Source organism: Marmota flaviventris, chromosome 19 (assembly GCF_047511675.1).
Source record: "Marmota flaviventris isolate mMarFla1 chromosome 19, mMarFla1.hap1, whole genome shotgun sequence".
Lineage (NCBI taxonomy): Eukaryota > Metazoa > Chordata > Mammalia > Rodentia > Sciuridae > Marmota > Marmota flaviventris.
The window spans coordinates 7,107,956-7,131,882 of NC_092516.1; the positions used below are offsets into that span (position 1 = coordinate 7,107,956).

At 38.1% G+C, this 23,927-nt stretch overlaps 1 protein-coding gene and 1 long non-coding RNA gene across 2 annotated transcripts in view; one reads left to right on the forward strand and one right to left on the reverse strand.

Moving 5' to 3' along the window:
- The window catches only part of LOC114096973 (ATP-binding cassette sub-family A member 17-like), a 113,283-nt gene that overhangs the window by 80,306 nt on the left and 9,050 nt on the right, over positions 1–23,927 (reverse strand). Inside the window, 4 exon segments of the mRNA XM_071605754.1 lie at positions 5,105–5,265; positions 6,385–6,512; positions 13,279–13,540; positions 14,245–14,326. Coding sequence (XP_071461855.1) covers positions 5,105–5,265; positions 6,385–6,512; positions 13,279–13,540; positions 14,245–14,326 — 633 coding nt within the window.
- LOC139702918 (uncharacterized) lies at positions 9,892–13,148 on the forward strand. The gene is made up of 3 exons (XR_011705468.1): positions 9,892–10,235; positions 11,046–11,209; positions 12,766–13,148. It is a non-coding gene; the product is annotated as an uncharacterized lncRNA (long non-coding RNA).

A 23,927-nucleotide genomic window follows, 5' to 3' on the forward strand; every position in this document is an offset into this window, starting at 1 on the left:
GCTGAATCTTTTCTAGAATCACATGAAACTATAAGTACCTGGATGTGGGTTCTCACATGGTGAGCATGCAAGCCCAAGACTTCAAGCCAACTGTGTGGTCATTGTAAAATGAGGTGTAGATTACCAACTATTTAAAAAAAAAACAGTTATTTGCCTAGAAGGCATTCACCCTAAATCTCTCATAAAGAGGGAAACCATAAAAATCTAAAGAGACCATGATTCTTTCACAAGAGAACTGGATCCTGGGCTTTCTCATAGGAATCTAATGCTTACTGTGAAGGACAGAGGTTGAATAGAACTCCAGTGATGTTCTGCTACTTCTCCAGAAGGCTGTCATGGCAGAAAGGAAAGCAGAAGCCTGTTGTGGCAGAAAGGAGAGCTGGGGCTGTAATGGTTCAGGTTGGTTCAAGCAAACTAGGTATCAAATAGGAGTGTCTACTTTGTCAGATGCCATTAGATCTTTTTCCACAGCAGAGAGTGTCGCGTTCCTGGCAACAGAAACACTCAGACCTTTTGCCCACCCAGGGACGCCACTTGCCGGGCTCGTGACTAAAACACTCAGGGGTCACTCCAGGGGAACTGGGCTAATTGGGCTGCTCAAAATAACCATGCAAGAGACAGAAATACCTTTTTCTTTGGGGGTGCTGTGGCGGCTCCTCTGACCTTAAGGGTCAGCAGAAAGAGAGAGAGGGAGCCCACACGTGCTGACCCCTTTTATTGAGGAGAAGCTATTTAAATGAGGCAAGGGGCTGAGGATTAGCTTCATGATGTCTGGGGCTGAGTTTAGCTTCATGATGTCTGATGTCAGCAGGCTGACTGACATATAGGTAGGCCACACCCAAGGACATAGTAAGAGAAGGAGACACACAAAGGGTGTTTCCATGGAACATTCTATCTCAAACAGGGCAAGGGGTAATATTACAAAGGAATAGGTGAGCATAGCTCCACCCATAGGGATGTAGGAAGGCACGCCCATGCACGAAGACACAGTCGCTCATACCCTAAAAATTGGGGCTAGTGTCCGGGTTACCTAGGCAACCAGATCACAGAGTGACTCATGATGCCGCACCAATCAGAAGGGAGACAGACACAGTCGCATACTACTTTGGCCTTCCACAAGAGAGCAAGCTGATGAGAAGCAGCCACTCAGAAAGGCTCTCCTTTATCCTCACTAGAAGGTTGCCAGGGCAAAAAGTCAGCATGAATTCCCACAGAAAGAGAACTAAAGCACCAAGGGATCATGGCCCAGATTTAGAACCACACATCATCCCTTGGGACAAATTAGGAGCTCTTGGAAGCACACCCTTTGGTCTTAATGTTCTGTCAGCTTCTCCTGAGCAAGACTGGTAGGGGAAAGGAACCTTTCTGAGACCAAGGATAGGAGCATAGTCAGCCAAGATCATGTGGCCTAGAAGAGGAAACTGGGATTCTTATGCCAGTAGTCGGGTGGGGCAGGAGGGCAGAATAAGAATCAAGAAAATCTAAAATATCAGAGTGAGTAAAATCAAAGTGAAGCACTAATCAATGCAGAAGCCAGGCAGAGTTCAGAGATTCTGGGGACAGAGCTGGGAAGTATCCTCCAAAGCAAGAAAAGAATCTTTAGAGCTGTTCAGGCAGGCATGGAGCCTTTCAACAGTGAAGAAAGTTGTGTTCTGTTCCTCCTTTATTAAATTGAACAGAAAAGATGAAACACAAAGGGCGTAGTTAGTGGAAAGAGGCATGCTAGGTATGGATAAATGGAACATATATGTTAAACAGGATATGTGTTCAAAAGAACAGAACAGCCTGGGGGTGTAGCTCAGTGGTACACTTGGCTAGCACTTATAAGGCCCAGGGTTTGATCACCAACACCACAAAAGAAGAAGGAGGAGGAGGAGGAGGAGGAGAAAGGAAGGAAGGAAGGAGAAAAGAGAGATAACGAATAAACAGGAGTGGAACTTACAAGTAGAAATGGCCAGATAAATCTGACACATTTGTAAAGCACAGATCACTTTTTCCCCATGATGATGGATATGTCATCCCTACATTGGCCACCCACTGGTAACACCAGTTATGGTTGCACTCTGTCCCTGATGTCCTCTGCCCAAGAAACACAGACAAAGCCCACAGGTGCTCAGCAGGCTACTCAGAAGCTACAGGGACCAGGTGGTTCTGCCCCAGTACCTCAAGTAAGTGCTGGTGTCTGCTGTGACACAGAGGATATGCAAATGTTGGTTCTCCAGCCTTGGGGATCGATTTCCTGGCAGTAACCTCTAGAGCTATTATTGCATCAAGATAAATTCCCACACAACACTCTGGGAGCTTTAACATCTTTAAAAAGTCCACTAAAATGGTGGTCTGCAGAGAGCAATAGTAAATATTTTTTTAATAGAAAAGTTAATATATACAGAAACCTAGGAAAGGGACTCACACTCATTGTTCATGTAAAATGCTTCCATCCTTCTTTCAAACAATATAATTGTATGCATAACATACATGTAAGCATGTTATATGTTTTAACTTATATGTAAGCATATTACTGAATGCCACATTTTCAAATTCAAATTCCTTCAACTACTTCTGAAGTGCTAAGCTTATTAGTAAGTGTTCAGGCAGCAAAACAATAACAAAATAGCATCATAAACATGAGCCATATTTAAAATGATACAAATAGGAAAAGAAGAGCTCAAACTATCACTATTTGCTGATGACATTATTCTATATTTTGAAGATCAAAAAAATTCCACCAGAAAACTTCTAGAACTAATAAATGAATTCAGCAAAGTAGCAGGATATAAAATCAATACCCATAAATCAAATACATTTCTATACATAAGCAATGAATCCACTGCAAGAAAAATTAGGAAAACCACCCCATTCATAAAAGCCTAAAAAAAATACTTGGGAATCAATCTAACAAAGACTTCTATAATGAAAACTACAAAACACTAAACAAAGAAATTGAAGAAGACCTTAGAAGATGGAAAGATATCCCATGCTCCTGGATAGGCAGAACTAATGTAGTCAAAATGGCCATACTACCAAAACTATTATACAGATTTTAATGCAATTTCCATTAGAATCCAAATGACATTCTTCATAGAACTAGAAAAATCAATCATGAAATTAATTTGGGGGGCTGGGGCTGAGGCTCAGTGGTAGAGGGCTTTCCTAGCACATGCGTGGCGCTGGGTTCGACCCTCAGCACCACATAAAATAAATAAATAAATAAAATAAAGATATTGTGCCCAACTTCAACTAAAAATATATTTTAAAAAATTCATTTGGAAAAATAAGAGACTCAGAATAGCCAAAGCAATCCTCAGCAAGAAGATTAAAGCAAGAGGCATCACAATACCAGACCTTAAACTATACTACAGAGCTATAGCAACAAAAACAGCATGGTTTTGGTATCAAAATAGACATGTAGAGCAATGGCACAAAATAGAAGACACAGAGACGAACCCACAAAAATACAGTTATCTCATACTAGACAAAGGCACCAAAAACATACATCAGAGAAAAGATAACTGTTCAACAAATGGTGCTGGAAAAACTGGAAATCCATATGTAGCAAAATGAAATTAAACCTCTATCTCTCACCCTGCACAAAAATCAACTCAAAGTGGATCAAAGACACTAGACACTTAGACACTAGAGCAGAGACACTTAGACACTAGGGCAGAGACCCTGCATCTGCCTAATAGAAAAATAGTAGGCCGGGGCTGGGGATGTGGCTCAAGCGGTAGCGTACTTGCCTGGCATGCGCGGGGTGCTGGGTTCGATCCTTAGCATTACATAAAAATAAAATAAAGATGTTGTGTCCACCAAAACCTAAAAAATAAATATTAAAAAAATTCTCTCTCTCTCTCTCAAAAAAAAAAAAAAGAAAGAAAGAAAGATAGTAGGCCCAAATCTTCATTAAGTCACCTTAGGACCTGACTTTCTTAACAAGTCTCTGAAGCACAAGAAGTAAAATTAAAAAATAAATAAATTGGATGGATTCAAACTAAAAAGTTTCTTCTCAGCAAAGGAAGCCATCAATAACATGATGAGAGAGTCTAAAGAATGGGAAAAAAAATCTTTACCACACACCCCTCAGATAGAGCACTAATCTCCAGGATATATAAAGAACTCAAAAAACTTAATACCAAAAAACCAAATAACCCAATCAATAAATGGGCTAAGGAACTGACCAGACATTTCACAGAAGAAGAAATACAACCAATCAATAAATATATAAAAAATGTCCATGATCTCTTGCAATTAGAGAAATGCAAACCAAAACTACTCTAAGAGTTCCTCTCACCCCAGTCAGAATGGCAATTATCAAAAATACAAGCAATAATAAGTGTTGGCGAGGATGTGGGGGAAAAGGTACACTCATACATTGCTGGTGGGACTGCAAATTAATGCAACCACAATGGGAAGCAGTATGGAGATACCTCAGAAAACTTGGAATGGAACCACATTTGACCCAGCTATCCCTCTCCTCGGTCTATACCTAAAGGACTTAAAATTAGCATACTACAGTGACACATCCACATTAATGTTTATAGCAGCTCAATTCACAATAGCTAAACTATGGTACTAACCTAGATGCCCTTCAACTGATGAATGGATAAAGAAAATGTGGTACATATATAAATGGAATATTACTTAGCCTTAAAGAAGAATGAAATTATGGCATTTGGAAGTAAATGGATGGAACTAGAGAACATCAGGCTAAGTGAAATAAGCCAATCCCAAAAAACCAAAAGCTGAATGTTTTCTCTGATCAGCGGATGCTGATCCATAGTGGGGTAGGGGGAGAGGAAAGAATGAAGGAACTTTGGTTTGTGTAGAGGGGAATGAGAGGAGGGGTGGGGCTGCAGGGATGGGAAGAACAGTAGAAGGAGACAGACATTATTACCCCATGTACATGTGTGATTACACTACTGGAGTGACTCTGCACCATGTACAGCTGGAGGAAGGAGAAGCTATGCTCCATTTGCGTACAATATGTCAAAATGCATTCTATTGTCATGTATAACAAATTTTAAAAAATAAAATAACCAAATATGAGCCATAGGACAAGAGTGGGTATGCTCATGGTAGTTCACACAGCTTCTGGATTTCCTCATCAGGGATTCCGCCATCAGTAAATGCAAATTCCCTGGGTTCATAGCTTAGGTTAGGAGGATAAAGAAAGGATGTGCACCAGCCTTCGGAGTCCTCTTGAAGAAACGCATGCTTCATTGATGCAAAGTTCCTCCGAATATAACTGAAGCGCAAGTTATACTTCACCTACAGAGTATAAAGAGAAAACAAATTTGGTCACAAGATGGTGAAATTCAGCAGTGGCAAAACAAAGCACTGTGCTTGACATCAGCTGTGACTGGAGGAAAGGCCCACACTGGTTGATGTCAGTCCTGGAACTGACCACATAGCATTCTCTCATGCAGGTCTTCCCTGCATTCTCTGCAAATTATCCCTGGAACCAAACTGGGGAAAAATAATAGGATACTGAATACTCTGAACCCAGGCCACTGGACCTAAACTCAAAATCTCCTATAGAAGAACTATACTACCCTGGACAAGTTTCTTTATGCTTCAGTTTCCCCATCAATAAAATGGGGATGCTACTATCAGTTCCTATTTTGAAGACTGCTGTAGGCTTACATGAAATGGTGTCTGCAATGTGCCTGGCATTGATGAGTGAAGTGCCTACAAAGTATTCCCGGTTATTTTATTAACCCCACACAAGTTCTAACAATTAATCATCAGATCATAGAGCACAAAAACTGTACATGAGTAATTTTCCCATTCTAAAACATTAAATATTCAAATGTTTAACTGTTTTTTTCCCTTAAACACACACAGAAACCTATCATACCTGAAGTGAGATTAGTAATAATGGCAAAATAACTAATCCTCTCTGGAAAACTCCTATTACAGGCTCTGTTCTAAGTGCTTAACAGACATAAATCTATTTCATTCTCACAACAACCCTGTATGTTAGGCACTAATAATAACCTCACTACACCAGTAAGGACACTAAAATGTTAGACATTGCAGACACCATTTCATAACTTTCCTGAGTTTGCACCACTAATAAGGTGCAGAGGTAGGACTGGGCTTTATGTACCCTGGTTTGGAGCCTACTTCTATAATTAAGCAGTTAAATACATGTCATCCAGCATTGTCAGGACAGAAGTTTGCTCAGAATAAATTCTCTTTTAAAGAATCTAAAATCCAAAGGGACTTCAAAGACCAGTGGTAAGACATGAAACACAAAAGCATTCTCTCATCAACTCTGGAAATAAGATGGCAAAGCTACCACAGAGGAAAGCAGAGGAGCAAATAAGCTACTTAGGCTCAAGGTAAAGTTGTAAAAGAAGTTTGTTACAGAAAAGATTTTCTTACCCCAAGTGGCAAAGGTTCCCTGCTGTCATTGAAGTTATGGTCAAAAACAATTCCTACCAATATGTAGAAAGCTTTGGGATCATTAATTTTGTAACTTTCAAACACAGACATGGAAGAAAAGCCTAGAACTATAGAGAAAAAAAATCCAATTAGAGAGCAGCTGGGTGTGCAGGCAAATGCTATCTACTTCCCCCTCTCTACCTAAGGAGATATAAAATATCAGTTTACTTCTCCATTCACTCATTCATTTTGCAAATATAGGAGCAAAGAAATTAAAAGACAGAAGGTGGGAAGACAAGAGACATCAGACAAGAATCTGATTAATCACCTGAGAAATGTTTGCACTGAAAAAGGTATGTTTGCAATTCGTGCTGATCATGATTTTGTAGTTCAAGAAGACTTCATGAAAGCAGTCAGAAAAGTGACTGATTCTAAGAAGCTAGAATCTAAATTAGACTACAAACCTGTGTAATTTTATTGTAAGGTTTTGGATGGCTGCATGACAGACATTGACTTAATGTAAAAATAAAGTTAAGGAAAATAATGTATGTATTGGCAATGATCTCGTTAAATGTGAATGAATAAAATATGTATGAGTAACATAAAAATTAGTATGTGATTCAGTAATTCAACTTTTAAAATTGACACAGAAGAAATTTGTATGTTTGTTAATGTTTCATTTATTGCAGCAACAGTTACAAGAGTATTGAAGCTTTTCGCATTTGCCATGTGAGCATTTTGTAAAACACTGAAAAATAGTTTGAGATAGTAGTACAAAAGAGCATTTCTTAAGACTTATTTTATATCATTTGTTTTCCTCATTCTAACAAAATTTAATAAAATCTGTTTGATTTAGTTCTAAAAAAAAAAAAATCTGATTAATCAGGTCAGAACATGAACTGGAAGTCTACAATCCCAAGAACTGCTAGCAACTGTCCTGGGACTTCATGCTAAGGAAGGGAGAGAGAGAATTATGTCCTGTGAGTAACTTGAGACCTGGGTAAAGCCTGATGGGTTTGTTGTTGTTGTTGTTAAAAGAATGATCTTTATTTTTGTAGGAAGTTTAAGTTCCATTTCATCCTTTCATATCTTGTTTATAACCCAAGTTTTACATGTTGGTTATTTTATTTTTCTTTTCTAGAAATGTTTGCCCCCTCCCAAGTTCAATTGGCTATGACTATAGTGACATACTACCTACAAATATGTTCTTTTATTTTTTGAACTAAGTAGTGATTTTGTAATTTGAGACTAATAATTCCATTATCTGAATCTTCTAGTTCTGTTTTTTTAATCTTTATTTAATTTATTTATTTATTTATTCATTCATTCATTCATTTATGTGGTGCTGAGGATTCAACCCAATGCCTCACCCATGCAAGGCAAGCACTCTACCGATGAGCCACAACCCCACCCCCTCTATTTCTGTTTTTGCTCTCTGTTGTTAATACTGTTTGTCACCCTTGGTATCATTTCCTGGCACATTTGCTCACTGACATTAAAATATTTGTGTGTGGGGTGGGGGAGTGTCTTCTTTGAGATACAGAATGATGGTATATCCTCCAAAGAAGACTTACACTGCGTCTCTCAGTCTTGAATCCCACTTCATAGTGTGAGGGGTTTTCATTTTTCTTTTTTTTCACTTTCATTCCTTTTTTCCCCCCTATTCTTTTCTCCCCACAACTGGCTTGTGTCTCTCCTTGAATTTGAGCTACAAGTCTCAGGGTTGAGCTCTCCTTGTTGTGCTCAATTCCAAGGCAACATTCCTGCAGATCCTCAGGGGTAGGAGTGATATATATTTACTTCTACTTTACATTAAAGATGTAGGCAATTTGGGTTCCAGCTTTATGGAGAGATAGTCTCCTATTTGACACTCCACCTTGAATGAGCCTTAACTTCTTATTTCGCTCTGTGCCTTACAAGGCTATGAAAACTAGTTCAATTTCCTCTAGTACGATGCATGTTTCATCAAAAGCAATTTAGGGCCTCTTTGGGTTCTTTCTTTCATCTAGATATTTTTATGTAGGAAATTATCTAACAAGCTGGAAATACATTTACAATATGGTGATAAAAGTCAGACAACAAAACTGTTCCTACAATAGGATCCAATTTTTAGGTATTTACATGGTTAGAAAAAGTTGGGGCTCAGTGGTAGTACCCTTGCGTGGTATGTGTGAGGCACTGGGTTCAATTCTTAGCACCACGTATAAATAAAAAAAATAAAGATCTATCGACAACTAAAAAATATTTTTTAAAAAAGTGTAAGAAGGATGTCCACCAAGACATAAGGAGTAAATTTATTTATTTCAAATATGGACAGATAGGCACAGTTTCTGTTTTGTTTCTTTAGCCTTATTTAGGTTATATTTATTTATTATTTATTACAATTCCTCCACCTCAGCCTCCCAGTAGCTGGGACTACAGGTATGTGCCACCACACCTGGCTTAGGTTTCTTTTTAAACACACACACATATACACAGTTAAATTGTAAAAATTATCAGATACATATGAAGGTATCCAAAACAAAATGCTCAGTTTAATAAATAGTTATAAAATTAATACCTAAGTAATCATCCCTTGGATTAAAAGATAAAATACTTATATATTTTTTTGCTAGATAATTCCTGACTATTTAGTTCTTTAATGCTTCCAAGAACATATTTTTAGTTTTCATCCAGCATTTACATTTCACTGGAGGGATGATCCAAATGAGCTAGTCCGCTATATTACCAGAGAGAATGGCAATAACCTCTTTTTCAGAAATTTCCAGGAAAAAAATCTCACATTTCCTTGATTCCCACTAAGCATGCCTCCATGACAGATCATCCATGCAAGGGACTGCAAAGTGCAGATTGGTTTAGGCATTGGTTACATGATCTATCCCAAGCCCAGAGTGCAGTCAACAGCAATGAAAATACATGAGCTGAGAGCGGGAGGGGGTCAGACTCTCAGAGAAACAGGCTACAGGAAGAGAACCAAAACTGATGTCCACCACACACTGGAAAAGATCATCAAACTGTTATTTGTCATTACTCTAGGGTGAAGAATTTTATTAGGATATGGAATAAAAAGGAAAAGTTATTTTTATCTTTTGTCTTTTGTATTGTGTAAAATTTCCAGTACAAAGGAGTTCCTGTATTTACTGTAAGTTTCAATGTATTGAAGATTTTTTTAAATCCCAGAAAAGTACATTCCAATTTGTAAAAGAATTCTGGGAAGTAGGACTTGGGATTAGGCACCTAACTTTAATTAATACCATACAGTTTCATGTATCACATTTGTGCTAAAGAGAACAGTGAGAAAGGAAGGCAGTGTTTGGGGAACAAGAAGTGAGTAAAACAGAGGGAAGCAAAGATATCAGGAAAGCAGAAACAAAAGACAGCAAAGGAGAAGAGGATTTCAAGGAAGAAGTATTTGGACACTGCCCTGTTGTATAGCAAAGACACAGAGAATGAAGACTGGAAAGGAAGTCCTGGATTTGGCAACTAGCAAGACCCTGATTGTCAGAGTCTGTAAACAAGTCAAAATAACACCTGGCATTTTGCCAGGGGAATGTTAGAGTTCGTAAACAAGTCTGGATGGTGCCTGGCAAAATGCCAGAGGGAGTGGTTTGAGAAGTAGCAAAAGCGAGCCATTAAGTGTGGAGATTCCTTATTGGTTGACTGATGTATCTAGTTTATGCTAATTAGATAAGCTGTGTGGAATGTATAAATACTGCTCCTGTCCTGCAATAAACGGCTTCCACTCCTGCTGTATCAATCTACACAAGTTGTTCGTCACCCCCCGGTTATTTTGCTGCAGCCGGACTGCGGCAGATGGTGGCCCGTTACGGGGAGCCCCGGGACACTCGGGGGTAAGTGACGGAAAAAAAAAGCTGCCCGTCCATAGATAGGACGGGAGCAAATCTGCTCGTCCCTAGGCAGATAGGGCGAGAGGAAAAATGGCCATTTCGAGAAAATGGAGAAGATTGATGCAGTATGTTTGTGTCTTGTTTTGTCTCAGTGTATTGTATTGTCTTTGTGATGAAAATATGGAAGGGGTGAGAAGTAAATTACTAAGAGGAAGAAGGCACCCCAGTGGAACCAAGAATAGTTAGGGCATGTGTTGATGGAAGCCCAGGAACTCTAGTCAGAAAGAAACAGAAAGTTCAGAAGAAGAAAGATTATCAGAGGAGGAAGGATTATCAGGAAAAAAGTTGCAGCAAAAGGCTATTACTAAATACTTTTTGTTACCGGAGGGTGCGTGAAGTGGAGAGGCGGCTGCCGAGTGTGCAAGCCAGTCACAGCGCAGCAAGGATTTTCCAAGAGGCGGAGGCGACTGGCCCTTCCCCGCCTCCTGGCCAGGGAGCTGGCTCTTCCACTGCCGGGAGCCCAAATCTAGACCTGACCTGGAGGCACAGTCTCACAGGCTCTTGCTCCCTGTGCCCAGTAGCAGTTTGAGTCCGGGACACTCCCCAGGGCCATCTGGGGCTGCCCAGGCACTACAGCCAGCAGAAGACACTACTGGTGTCCCTGATGTTTGGTCATTTTCAATGCCAATAACTAAGCTACAATGGTTCTCCCATACCTGGAAGCTGATGAGTAATGAGCACCATTAAGGCTTATTTCAAATGTAAAAAACCTTGAGATAATGTACTAAATTGTTCAAAAGGTTGTTTTCTTAGTTGAATGCTATAGGATTTTCTTTAGCCATCCGGAGTTCCTGCCTTCGTCCCAGTGCCGGTAAAGACCAAGGTGGAAGAATTTCCAGTGTTGCTGAGAACCGGACGAGACTTCGGATCAAGCTAGCTGCCTGCAGAACTTACCTGGACTGTGATTTACCTGGACTGTGAGTTAATCTATTGAGACACTGCTTTACCTGGACTGAGACAACAAACTGTAATCTACAACAAATTGTAACTCGGTATCTTTACAAATGGTGTCATTACTGGTATAATTTTTCCAAGGGCTTCTTGCATGGAGCCATCAAGTGGCTTGGTATTGTGACATTTTGTATTCTCCCCTTCTGCTTGTAGCAGATTATTTATGGTGTTTATGTAAAAACCACTATGGTCGTTATTTAAATTATAACAAAAGGGGGAAAATGTCAGAGTCTGTAAACAAGTCAAAATAACACCTGGCATTTTGCCAGGGGAATGTTAGAGTTCGTAAACAAGTCTGGATGGTGCCTGGCAAAATGCCAGAGGGTGTGGTTTGAGAAGTAACAAAAAACGAGCCATTAAGTGTGGAGATTCCTTATTGGTTGACTGATGTATCTAGTTTATGCTAATTAGATAAGCTGTGTGGAATGTATAAATACTGCTCCTGTCCTGCAATAAACGGCTTCCACTCCTGCTGTATCAATCTACACAAGTTGTTCGTCACCCCCCGGTTATTTTGCTGCAGCCAGACTGCGGCACCTGATCACATTTTCTTAGCAGATATCACTCTAGTACTGAGGGCAAAACAGAGATTATGTTACTAAGTGGGTGGGAAGAAATAAAATAGAAATAATTTCCAAGATATTTATCAGACAAACATAAATTGCCTGAAGAAGGATCTTAAAGGGGAAAGAATACAGGAAATGTTTCCTTCTGAAGTGGAGGTGACTGAGGCTTGTTTGGGAGTGAGGGGGAAATCCATACAGATGGAAATACTTCTCTGAAGGGGTAAGGTACTGACTGAGGAAGGTCCAAAAAAGGCAAGAAGGCTTCTGACTGATCCCTTCTAATTCCAAAATGTATCTTGAATTCAACTATGTATCTCCATCTCCCTAGTTCAAGCTATCAGATCTTTTAAATCAAATTATATCATAGAACTTTCAAACTTAAAAATTTTTAAATTTAAATATTTTAAAACAAACTATATGTTTTCTTAAAACCCCATAGATGGCTGCCTTTTGCACATACAACATGGTCTGCAAGACTCAGAATTACGGGGCTCCTACCAACTTCTTAAACCTCAGCCCAAGCCACTCTCTCAATGTGCTCCAGCTGGCTTGCTGACTTTGGAATCTTCAATACTTAACTACTTACTTCCTCAGGACCTTGCTATTTGCTATAGAAATCCATCAAGGGGAATGAGGCAGAGGCGAGAAACTGAAAATCTGCTTAGCTACCTTCATAAGCATCATTTCAGCTAAAACCTGAAGCTAAGAGAGAATAGCTCCCCAGAAGGGCTGGAGCACAGTTTTTTTTGTTGTTGTTGTTGTTTGTTTGTTTGTTTGTTTTGTTTTGTTTTTTGCCAGAGGGAAGAGCTGGTGAAAAGCCACCTGCATGTGCAGGATATGATAGCACAGGGAGAGTGGGCTTGGAGGAGGCTGGAGAGGAAGGCAGAGGCAGCCTGGAGAATCTGGTTCACTCTTGGTGCAATTGGAAGGACATGAGCTGAATCTTTTTTTTCCAGATGGAGTCTCACCATGTTGACCAGGCTTGGACTCCAGCAATCCTCCCGACTCAGCCTCCCAAATAGCCAGGACTGCGGGAGTACAATCTTATGACCTTTTGAGGACCTTTCTTCCTCCCTGGGAGACTGAAGTAGAATGGAACAAGAGAAGCACAGAACCTGTCAGAGTCTCTGAATGGTTTCCATTCTTTATTAGTCAGAGACATGTAATAACTGGCAATCAGATCTTCTGATTAACATGAAATAATAGGGTCATGATAGTTAAAAATACTTATTAACATTTAACATTTTGATTACCCTTGAAGCCTCATGATATAAATATATGTCTCCAGTGTGTTTTTTGAAATAATAAAAATGTATCATGGACAGTTTTCCTCCAACTACCACCTGCGTGGGCTCTTTAGAATTTGAAAACCTCAGATTTGGAATTACTTCTATAAGCAGAACTCTCAGAAAACAGTTTCATACTATGTGAAAATACCTTCCCTATCCTTTCCCCACCTTATGTCTAACCTTCAAACTCAACATCGAAAGTATCTTCCACCATTTCAGTGAGAGCCTTCAAAGTCTCACTCTTGGAAGGGATATAAACTAGTTGAAATTTATTTTTCACAGGAAACTGATGGAAGAAGTCTGGCAGCGAACTGACATCAATTGCACTGTAATTAGTAGCAGCTCTTTTTCTTGGGACACTATTAAAACGAAGATACAATACAACTGCAGAAAATAGTAATGGCATCAAGATTTCAAGCACTGTCATCAGAATCCTCCGCTTCTAAAATAAAAACAAAAGTTACAGGTTAACTCAAAATCAGACTCTAAGTCTCTATTGAGGAGAATGTTCTTCCATTTTGCATCCTATAATCCCAGTGGCTCTGGAGGCTGAAGCAGAAGAATCAAGAGTTCAAAACCAGCCTCAGAAATTAGTAAGGCCCTAAGCAATTCATCAAAACCCTGTCTCTAAGTAAAATATAAAAAAGGGCTGGGGATGTGGTCCTTGGGTTCAATCCCTGGTACCAAAAAAAAAAAAAAAAAAAAAAAAATCCTTTCTTCTAGTCTCCCTATATAACAAATGGGGTGGGGAGTATAATAGTTTAATAGAAACATCTCTATTAACTTTTCTTTTTTAAATATCTTTTTTAGTTGTAGTTGTACACAATACCTTTATTTTATTTATTTTTATGTGGTGCTGAGGATCGAACTCAGTGCCTTGCACATGCTAGGCAAGTGCTCCATCACTGAGCCCCAGCCCCTCTATTAACTTTTCTACAACACCACTGGTTGGAAATCAGACAATGATATCATCTTTCATAATGAGGGTTAACAGAATTACCATGGAAACATGACTTATTTGCAGAATAGTGCCCCTTTACAAGCAAAGTTCTTACTGTTTCTTTAACCCATTATTAGCAACCAATTTCACATAAACATTCAGTCACTCCCAAGAACCTACATCCCACCATGAATAACTATACCTACCTTTAAGATGAAATTCTTCCAGAGAAGAAGTTTTAACTTCTTGAACACTGCCATTTTTCTAGCTGAAGGGGAAGGCTCAGCACTAGTCAGGAAACAAATGGGTGAAACGTTATGTGTAATGCAAGAATGCTAAGAGGTACTCTTATATCCTTGGACAACCTTCTTGTGGGCTTTCAGAGCATCATGCTGGCTGCTTTTTCTCCTACCTTTCCAGTTGTTCCTTGTCAGTCTTTTAAACTGATTCTTTCTCCTCTCCCTAGCCCTTATGGGGCTCAGACTGTGGACTCTTTTCCAGTAACACTCCTTAGGCGACCTAACTCAGCCCTGGATTAGGATCCAACTTCATGCTGAAGACTTCTATATTTGTACAACCAGCCTGCACCTTGCCTTAAGCTCCGTTTCCAATTATCCAGTTGCCTGCTTGACATACCCACATGTTTCATCTCAAAACTGACCTGGCCAAACCGGGCTATTCATATTCTTTCAAAAATAGGTCATCCCACAGTCTTTCTCACCTCAATTCATTCAGTTCTATTCTTTGAATCATACAGGGTTATTCTTGGCTTTCCTCTCTCTTTCACAGCCCAAGTTTAGACCTCAGCAAATCCTATTGCCTCTACCTTTAAACACTCCCAGAATTCAACCCCCTTCCCCACTTCTGCTCTTTATCATTCCTTGCCTCAATTTCTGCAGTAGCCTCTGCAGTGGCTTCATTGCCTCTGACCTTGTTACCTTAAAATCCTTTTCCGAGCAGCATCAAGAGCAACCCTGTACAGTCAGATCCTGTCTGTTCTTCGGCTCAATACTCTTCAATGGCCCCAATTTTTCTCCAAGGAAATGCCCTGCCTTACAATGGCCTACAAAGTTCTGGGGGACATAGCTCAGCTCCTACTAGTGTTCTCATTTCATCTACTCTCTTCTACTTCCCTTCCCTTCCTCCTTCTCCAGCTCCTGTCAAGGCCCAGATGCTGTCCCTAAACACACAAAACTGCTGCTATATTTGGATTTCCCCTCTGCCAGGTGCAAGTACACACTTTATTCCTGTGTTGGCATGGCCAGCTTTTCTATCTCTTTTGGATCTTTATTCAAAAGACACTTTCTCTTTGAAGACCTTCTTGACCATTCAAAATAAAATCTCAACATCTCTAAACATTTCATACAACTTTTCATGTTTATTCTTCTTAGCACCATTAAGCTATGTAACATATTTATGTACTTATTTAATCTTATTTCCTTACTAGAATGCATGTTCCATGAGGCATGAATTTTTTTTTGTCTGTTTGTTCTACCACAGAATCCCCAGGCATAAAAGCAGAGCTGGCACATAGTAGGTGCTCAGTAAATATTGAATTAAATGACTAATTGATTAATTAACTAAGAGATGCATAGTCTTTGTAGGGTTATGGATGGAGTAGGAATGACTGTGAATAGATAAAAATACTTCTGGTTAGCAGAAGATTCCACCTCTTTTCAATCTTTTTGTTTATATTTTAATTTTTAGAAACCATTATTATAATAAAAATGAATTTTGCTTTACCAGAAAACATTTTTCCAGTGAGGAAAGAAAAAGATATACATCTTCCCTCAAGTGGAAGTACTTTCGCCTTTACACATTTGCAATTAAAGCAGTAGAGCTTATAAATATAGGGCTAAACCTAGTTCTGGGCTGGATCACATCCTTTGTGTTACACTTTTAACAATACTGTTTTCTTAAACACAGAAAACTGTCTCTTTCTCATAACACAAGAATTTTAGAATAGGAATAAAAGCAGAGCGTACTCACAGACGATGGTGGAAACTGGCCCCTCCACTGAATTGTCTGAAACAACTGTCTGTGGTGTCCACTAGGGACTGGTTCCAGGACACCCTTCCCTCCACAGATACCAACTATGTGGAAGCTCAAATACCTTACATAAAACAGAACTGTATTTGCATATAACCTATGTTTGTTCTCCCATACTTTAAATTTAAATTATCTCTAGGTTACTTATCATGTATAAATACAATATAAATCCTATGTAAGTGGTTAGCATACTGCATCATTTAGGGAATCATGATAAGAAAAAAGACATGAACATGTTCAGAATAGACACAACTACCACTGGTCTAACTACATAGTCCACAATCTACAGCTAATTGAATCCATGGGTGTGGAACCCAAGAATACTGAAGGCCAACTGTATGTGCCAATTATAAGAGACTCACTTGATACCCCAATCACATGTAGGTTGAAAGTGAAGGATGGAAAAAGCTCTTCCATGCAAATATAACTAAAAAAGGGCAGGCTGACTATAATAATACTTGACAAAGTAGATTTTAAGCAAAAAAAAAAAATTACAGGAGAAAAAGGATATTTTACACTAAGAAAAAGGCCAAATCTTCAATAAGATAGAATGATTAATAATGACATCCTATCATTTATAGTAAAATAGATGAAACTAGAGGATATTATGTTAAGTGAAATAGTCCAGACATAGAAAGACAAATGCTGCATCTTCTCTCTGATGTATGAATGCTAAAAGAGTTGATCTGAATATAGAAGAGTGGTTACTAGAGGCTGGGGAGGGGGGCATAAAGTAACATCAGATAACATTTAGCAAATGTGACATATTTATATAGGAGTAATAAGTTCTAGTGTTTGATAGCACAATGGGGTGACTATAGCTAGTGCACAATAATCTATTATATAAATAGCTAGAAGAGAGGAGCTTGAAGTCTCCAAACACAAAGTAGTGACAAGGAGATAGAAATGTTTATTACTCTGATTTGATCAGTACATGCTGTATTTATGCACTTAAGTATCACACTGTACCTCATAAATGTGATTATTGTCTGTTCATAAAAAATATAACTTGGTGTGGTGGTACATGCTTGTAATCCCAGCTACTCAAGAGGCTGATGCAGGAAGACTGCAAATTTGAGGCCAGCCTTGGCAACACAGGGAAATCCTATATCAAAATAAAATTCAATAAAATGGACCAGAGGTATGGTTCAGAGGTAGAGTCCTTGCCTAATATGTGAGAAATCCTGAGTTCAATCCTCAGTACCACACACAAAAAAGTTAACAGAAATGAAAAGTTAACTGACCTAATTTGATCATTACACATTTATATCAAGTTATCTCACTGTACCCCATAACCATGTACAATTAGTAATTACATTTTAAAAATAAGCATGACCATAAAAGAAGACAAATATATACACACCAAACAACAGAGATCCCAAAACACATTAAGCAAATATTGATAGAATTGAAGGGAGAAATGGACAATTCTACAATAACAGTTGCAGACCTTGAAAAATGCACTGCAAAATTTCTTTTCTCTTTTTAGTGCTAGGGATCAAGCCCAGAACCTTGTGTATGCTAGGTAAGCACCCTACCACTGAGCTTCACTCCTAGCCCTCTATACTGCAAATTTAATAATAGATAGAACTAGACAGAAAATACAATACAATGTCTCTAACAAAGGGACCACACACAAACTATAGCACACATTAAAAGGATCATGCATGGGCTGGGGTTGTAGCTCAGTGGTTGAGCGCTTGCTTTGCTTGCATGAGGCACTAGGTTCAATCCTCAGCACCACATTAAAAAAATAAACAAAATAAAGATATTGTGTCCATCTACAACTAAATATATATACATACATACACACATATATATATATATTTTTTAAAGGATCATGCATCATGACCAAATGGGATTTATCCCAGGAATGCAAAGATGTTTCAACATAAGAAAATCAATCAATGAGTATGACAAAATTATGCTATGTACATGTATAAATACACCACAGTGAATTCTACCTTTATGTATATCTTTAAATCACCAATTAAGAATAAACAAATAAATAAATAAATGGAAGGTATGCCAGTAGAGCAGAGGAAAAGAACCGGGGGTGTGGGGGGGAAGCACTGGGGACTGAAATGGAGTAAATTAAATTCCATGCATGTATAATTATGTCAAAAGGAACCCAAATTTTATTATGCACTAATAAAAGCAAAAAAGTACATGACTTACAATGTGCAAACCAACATGAAGGCATTATTTGGAAAAAAAGAAAAGAAAACTAATCAATGTAATATATCACATTAATAGAACAACAATAAAAGTCCTACATGATCATCTCAAAAGATGCAGAAAAGGCAGTTGACAAAATTTAACACCTTTTGGTGATCAAAAATCTCAGCAAGTTATAATAGAAGATAATTCCCTAATATGATATAAGGCATTTATGATTAACCCACAGCTAACATCATAATGAATAGTAAAAGACTGAAAATTTCCCCCCTGAGGTCAGGAATAAGACAAAGATGCCTGCTTCTACCACTGGTATTCAACACTGTACTGGAAGGAAGTCCTAACTAGAGGAATTAGGCAAATAAAATAAAATATTTGTTGACTTTTTCTTCTTTTAATGAATGAACTCCATGCAATGAATTTTCTTCTTAGTACTACTTTCATAGTCTCCCAGAGATTTCGATGTTGTGTCTATGTTCTCATTTACCTCTAAGAATTTTTTAATCTCCTTAATGTCTTCTGTAACCCATTGTTCATTCATTAGCATATTGTTCAGTCTCCAGACGATGGAGAAATTTTTATTTTTTCGTTGATTTCCAATTTCATTCCATTATGATCTGATAAAATGCATAGTAGTATCTCTACCTTTTTGTATTTGCTAAGAGTTGCTTTGTGGCATATCATATGGTTCATTTTAGAGAAGGATCCATGTGCTGCTGAGAAGAAAGTGTATCCACTTGATGCAGACTGAAATATTCTATATATGTCAATTAAGTCTAAATTATTGATTGTATTATTGAAAACAAATGCCAAATGTTTTCTCTGATATAAGGAAGCCTCCTTATATACTCATAGTGGGGTAGGGAGGGGGAACATGGGAGGAATAGATGAATTCTAGATAGGGCAGAGGGGTGGAAGGTAAAGGGAGGGGGGGCAGGGGATTAGCAAAGTTGGTGGAATGTGATAGACATCATTATTCAAAGTACATGTATGAAGACACAAATTGGTGTCAACATACTTTATATACAACCAGAGATATGAAAAATTGTGCTGTATATGTGTAATAAGAATTGTAATGCATTCTGCTGTCATTTATTTAAAATAAATAAATAAATAATAAACACCATCTGAGTTGAAAAGGAAGAAATAAATCTATATTTATTTACAGATCAAATGACTATGTACATAGATAATCCAAAAATACACATGCACACACGCAGGCATGCACATATACATATAAACTACTTGAGCTACTAAACAAATTCAGCAAAGTTTCAGGGGGCAAGCTCAACACACAAAAACCAGTTGAATTTCAATACATTAGCAATGGACAATCTAAAAAGAAAATTAACAATTTTTACAATAGAATCCAGAAGACTAAAATACCCCAAAATAAAGTTAGCCAAAAAGGCAAAAGATTTGCACAATGAAAACTATAAAATTTGCTGACAGAAACTAAATAAGACCTAAATAAATGAGAAAACATCCCATATTCATGGATCATTGGAATTAATATTGTCAAAATGGCAATACTCCTTGAAGAAGCCTACAGATTCAATGTAAATCTTACCAAAAATTTAATGACTTTTTAAAAGAAATGTAAAACCTCATCCTTGAATTCATATGGAACTTTAAGGAATAGCCAATATAAAATTGAAAAAATAGGAGGATCCATGATTCCTGATTTCAAAACTTACTACAAAATGGGGCTGGGGTTGTGGCTCAGCCTTGCGCATGTGAGGCCCGGGGTTCGATCCTCAGCACCACATAAAAATAAATAAATGAAGGTATTTTGTCCAACTACAACTAAAAACGTAAATATTTAAAAAACCCAAAACTTACTACAAAGCTGATTATCAAAACTGACTGGCACAGGATCCAGGCTCATTGTAGGCCCGGGGCCCACCCCTGCACCTGCAGGGCAGACACCCACCAGAGGCTAGCCCTTGGCACAGGACCGCCCCTTCCTACTAGCAGACTACTGCAGGAGGTCAAGCTGGGCAGCCCAGATCCACCTACATAGACCTCTGCAGGCCCCCCAAATAAAATACTTGGGAATCAACTTAACCAAAGAGATGAAATATCTATATAATGAAAATTACAGAATCCTAAAGAAAGAAGTCAAAGAAGACCTTAGAAGATGGAAAGATCTAACCTTGCTCTTGGATAGGCAGGATTAATATTATCAAAATGACCATACTTCCAAAAGCACTATAAAGATTTAATGAAATTCCGATCAAAATCCCAATGACATTCCTCATAGAAATAGAAAAATCAATCATAAAATTCATCTGGAAAAATAAAAGACCCAGAATAGCTAAAGCAATCCTTAGCAGGAAGAGTGAAGCAGGTGGCATCACAATAACAGACCTTAAACTATACTACAGAGCAATATTAACAGAAACAGCATGGTACTGGCACCAAACCAGACTGGTAAACCAATGGTACAGAACAGAGGATACAGAGACTAACCCACAAAATTACAACTATCTTATCTTATACAAAGGTGCCAAAACATGCATTGGAGAAAATATAGCCTCTTCAATTCAAAATGGATCAAGGACTTAGGAATAAAACCAGAGACCCTGCATCTATTAGAAGAAAAAGTAGGCCTTTCCCTCCATCATGTGGGATTAGGCCTCAACTTCCTTAATAAAACTCTTTGGGTGCAAGAATTAAAATTAAAAAATCAATCAATGGGATGGACTCAAACTAAAAAGTTTCTTCTCAGCAAAAGAAACAATCTGTGAATAGAGAGCCTACATCTTGGGAGCAAATTTTTACCCCTCACAATCACAGCACTAATCTCTAGGGTATATAAAGAACTCAAAAAGTTAAACACCAAAAAAACAAATAATCCAATCAATAAATGGGCCAAGGACCTGAACAGACACTTCTCAGAAGAGGATATACAATCAATCAACAAATATATGAAAAAATGCTCATAATCTCTAGCAATTAGAGAAATGCAAATCAAAACTACTCTAAGATATCATCTCACTCCAGTCAGAATGGCAGCTATTATAAAGACAAACAACAGTGTTGGCGAGGATGTGGGGAAAAAGGTATACTCATACACTGTTGGTGGGACTGCAAATTGATGCAGCCAATATGGAAAGCAGTAAGAAGACTTCTTGAAAAATTGGGACTAGAACCACCATTTGACCCAGCTATCCCTCTCCTCGGTCTATTCTCAAAGGACTTAAAAACAGCATACTACAGGGACACTGCCACATCAATGTTTATAGCAGCACAATTCACAATAGCTAAACTGTGGAACCAACCTAGATGCCCTTCAATAGATGAATGGATAAAAAAATGTGGCATATACACACAATGGAATTTTACTCAGCAATAAAAGAGAATAAAATCATGGCATTTGCAGGTAAATGGATGGAGTTAGAGAAGATAATGCTAAATGAAGTTAGGCAATCCCCCCCCCCAAAAAAAAAACAAAAACAAATGCCAAATGTTTTCTTTGATATAAGGAGACTGATTCATAGTGGGATAGGGAGAGGGAGCATGGGAGGAATAAATGAACTCTAGATAGGGCAGAGGGGTGGGAGGGGACAGGAGGGGGCATGGGATTAAGAATGATTTTTGAGGGCCACAATCAAGTCAAGATGGCGCCTGGCACTTTGCCAGGAGGAGTGGTTTGTGAAGTAACGCCAATGAGTCATTAAGATGATGAGGATTCCTTAATGACTGACTGCTGTACCTAGATGATGTTAATTAAGTTAAGCTGTGTGTAATTAGTTAGGTATATATACCTCTGCAGTCCAGTAATAAAGCGGGACAAACATTCACAAGTTGCTTGTCACACACACCCCCCCAGGTTATTTTGCCCAGCCAGACTGCAGCAAATGATGGTGGAATATGATGATCATTATTTTCCAAAGTACGTGTATGAAGACACAAATTGGTGTGAATATACTTTGTATACAACCAGAGATGTGAAAAATTATGTTCTATATGTGTAATAAGAATTGTAATGCATTCTGCTGACATATATAAATAAAAAAACTGATTAAGTGGGGCTGGGGATATAGTTCAGTTAGTAGAGTGCTTGTGTCGCATGCACAAGGCCCTGGGTTCAATCCCCAGAACCACACATACACACAAAAAAACATAAGTAGATAGTTATATGTAGAAAAATGGAAATAGATACCTAGCTTTCACCCTGAACAAAAGTCAAATCAAAATGCATTAGAGACTTAGGAATTATACCAGAAATCTTGCAGCTGCTAGAGTCAACACTCCATTATATTGGTGCTGGCACTGCCTTCATTAATAAGACCTCTGAAGCAGAAGAAATAAAACCAAGAATCAATAAGTAAAATTGAATCAAATTAAAAAGCTTCAATAAGCAGGATGTCATCAAATTAAAAATCAATAAGTGGGATGCCATCATATTAAAAAGCTTCTGCACAGCAAATAAAATGATTAAGAGCAGAGAAAGCCTATAGAATGGAAGAAAATCTTTGCCAGCTACTCCTCTAATAGATAATTAATACCCAGAATATAAATATATATTTTTTTAATTTTTAAAAATATTTTATTTTTTAGTTGTAGATGGACACAATATCTTTATTTTATTTTTTTAATGTGGTGCTGAGGATTGAACCCAGGGCCTCACACGTGCTAGGCGAGCACTCTACCGCTGAGCCACAACCCCAGCCCTATAAATATATTTTAAAACTCAGAATATATAAAGAAATCAAAAAACTTAATACCAAAAAAAATCCAGTCAATAAATGGCAAAAGAGTTCAAGTGACACTTCTCCAATGAAGAAACACAAATGCCCAACAAATATAGGGAAAAAATGTTCAACATCTTTAGCAATCAGTGAAATGCAAATCAAAATTATACAAAGATTTCATCTCACTCTAGTCAGAATGGCAATGATCAAGAATACAAACAATAATGCTGGCAAGAATATGGGGGGAAAGGTACACTTGTACACTGTTGGTGGGACTGCAGACTAGTACAATCACTCTGAAGAAAACAATATGGAAATTCCTCAAAAACTAGGAATGAAACCACCATATGAAATAGCTATCCCATTCCTTAGTATTTTCCCCTAAAGAACTAAAATCAGCATATTATAGCAATACAGCCACCTCGATGTTTTTGACAGCACAACTTGCATAGCTAAATTATGGAATCAACCTAGATGCCTGTCAGTAGATAAAAAGATTAGAAATTGTGGTATATATACACAATGAAGTTTTACTCAGCCATAAAGAAGAATTAAATTATGGTATTTGCTGGTAAATGAATGGAAATGGAGAACATGCTAAATGAAATAAGCCAGACTCAAAAATCTCAAAGGTCAAATGTTTTCTCACATATGGAAGCTGGAGTAAATTAAGAAAAGGAAAGGACAGGATGGGATATCATAAAGATATAGGGAAGGAGTTAGGGTTGTAGTTCAGCAATTAGGTACTTGCTTAGCACAAGTGAGGTCCTGGGTTCGACCCTCAGCACCATATAAAAACAAATAAATAAAATAAAGGTTAAATTCTTAAAAAAATAAAAGATATAGGGAAGATTAGCAGTGCAGAAGGAGGAGATCAAGAGGCAAAGTTGAGGAAAAGAAAAGGGGAGGCAATGTGGAATGAGTGATTAAAATATCATATTATGTGCATATATAAATATACC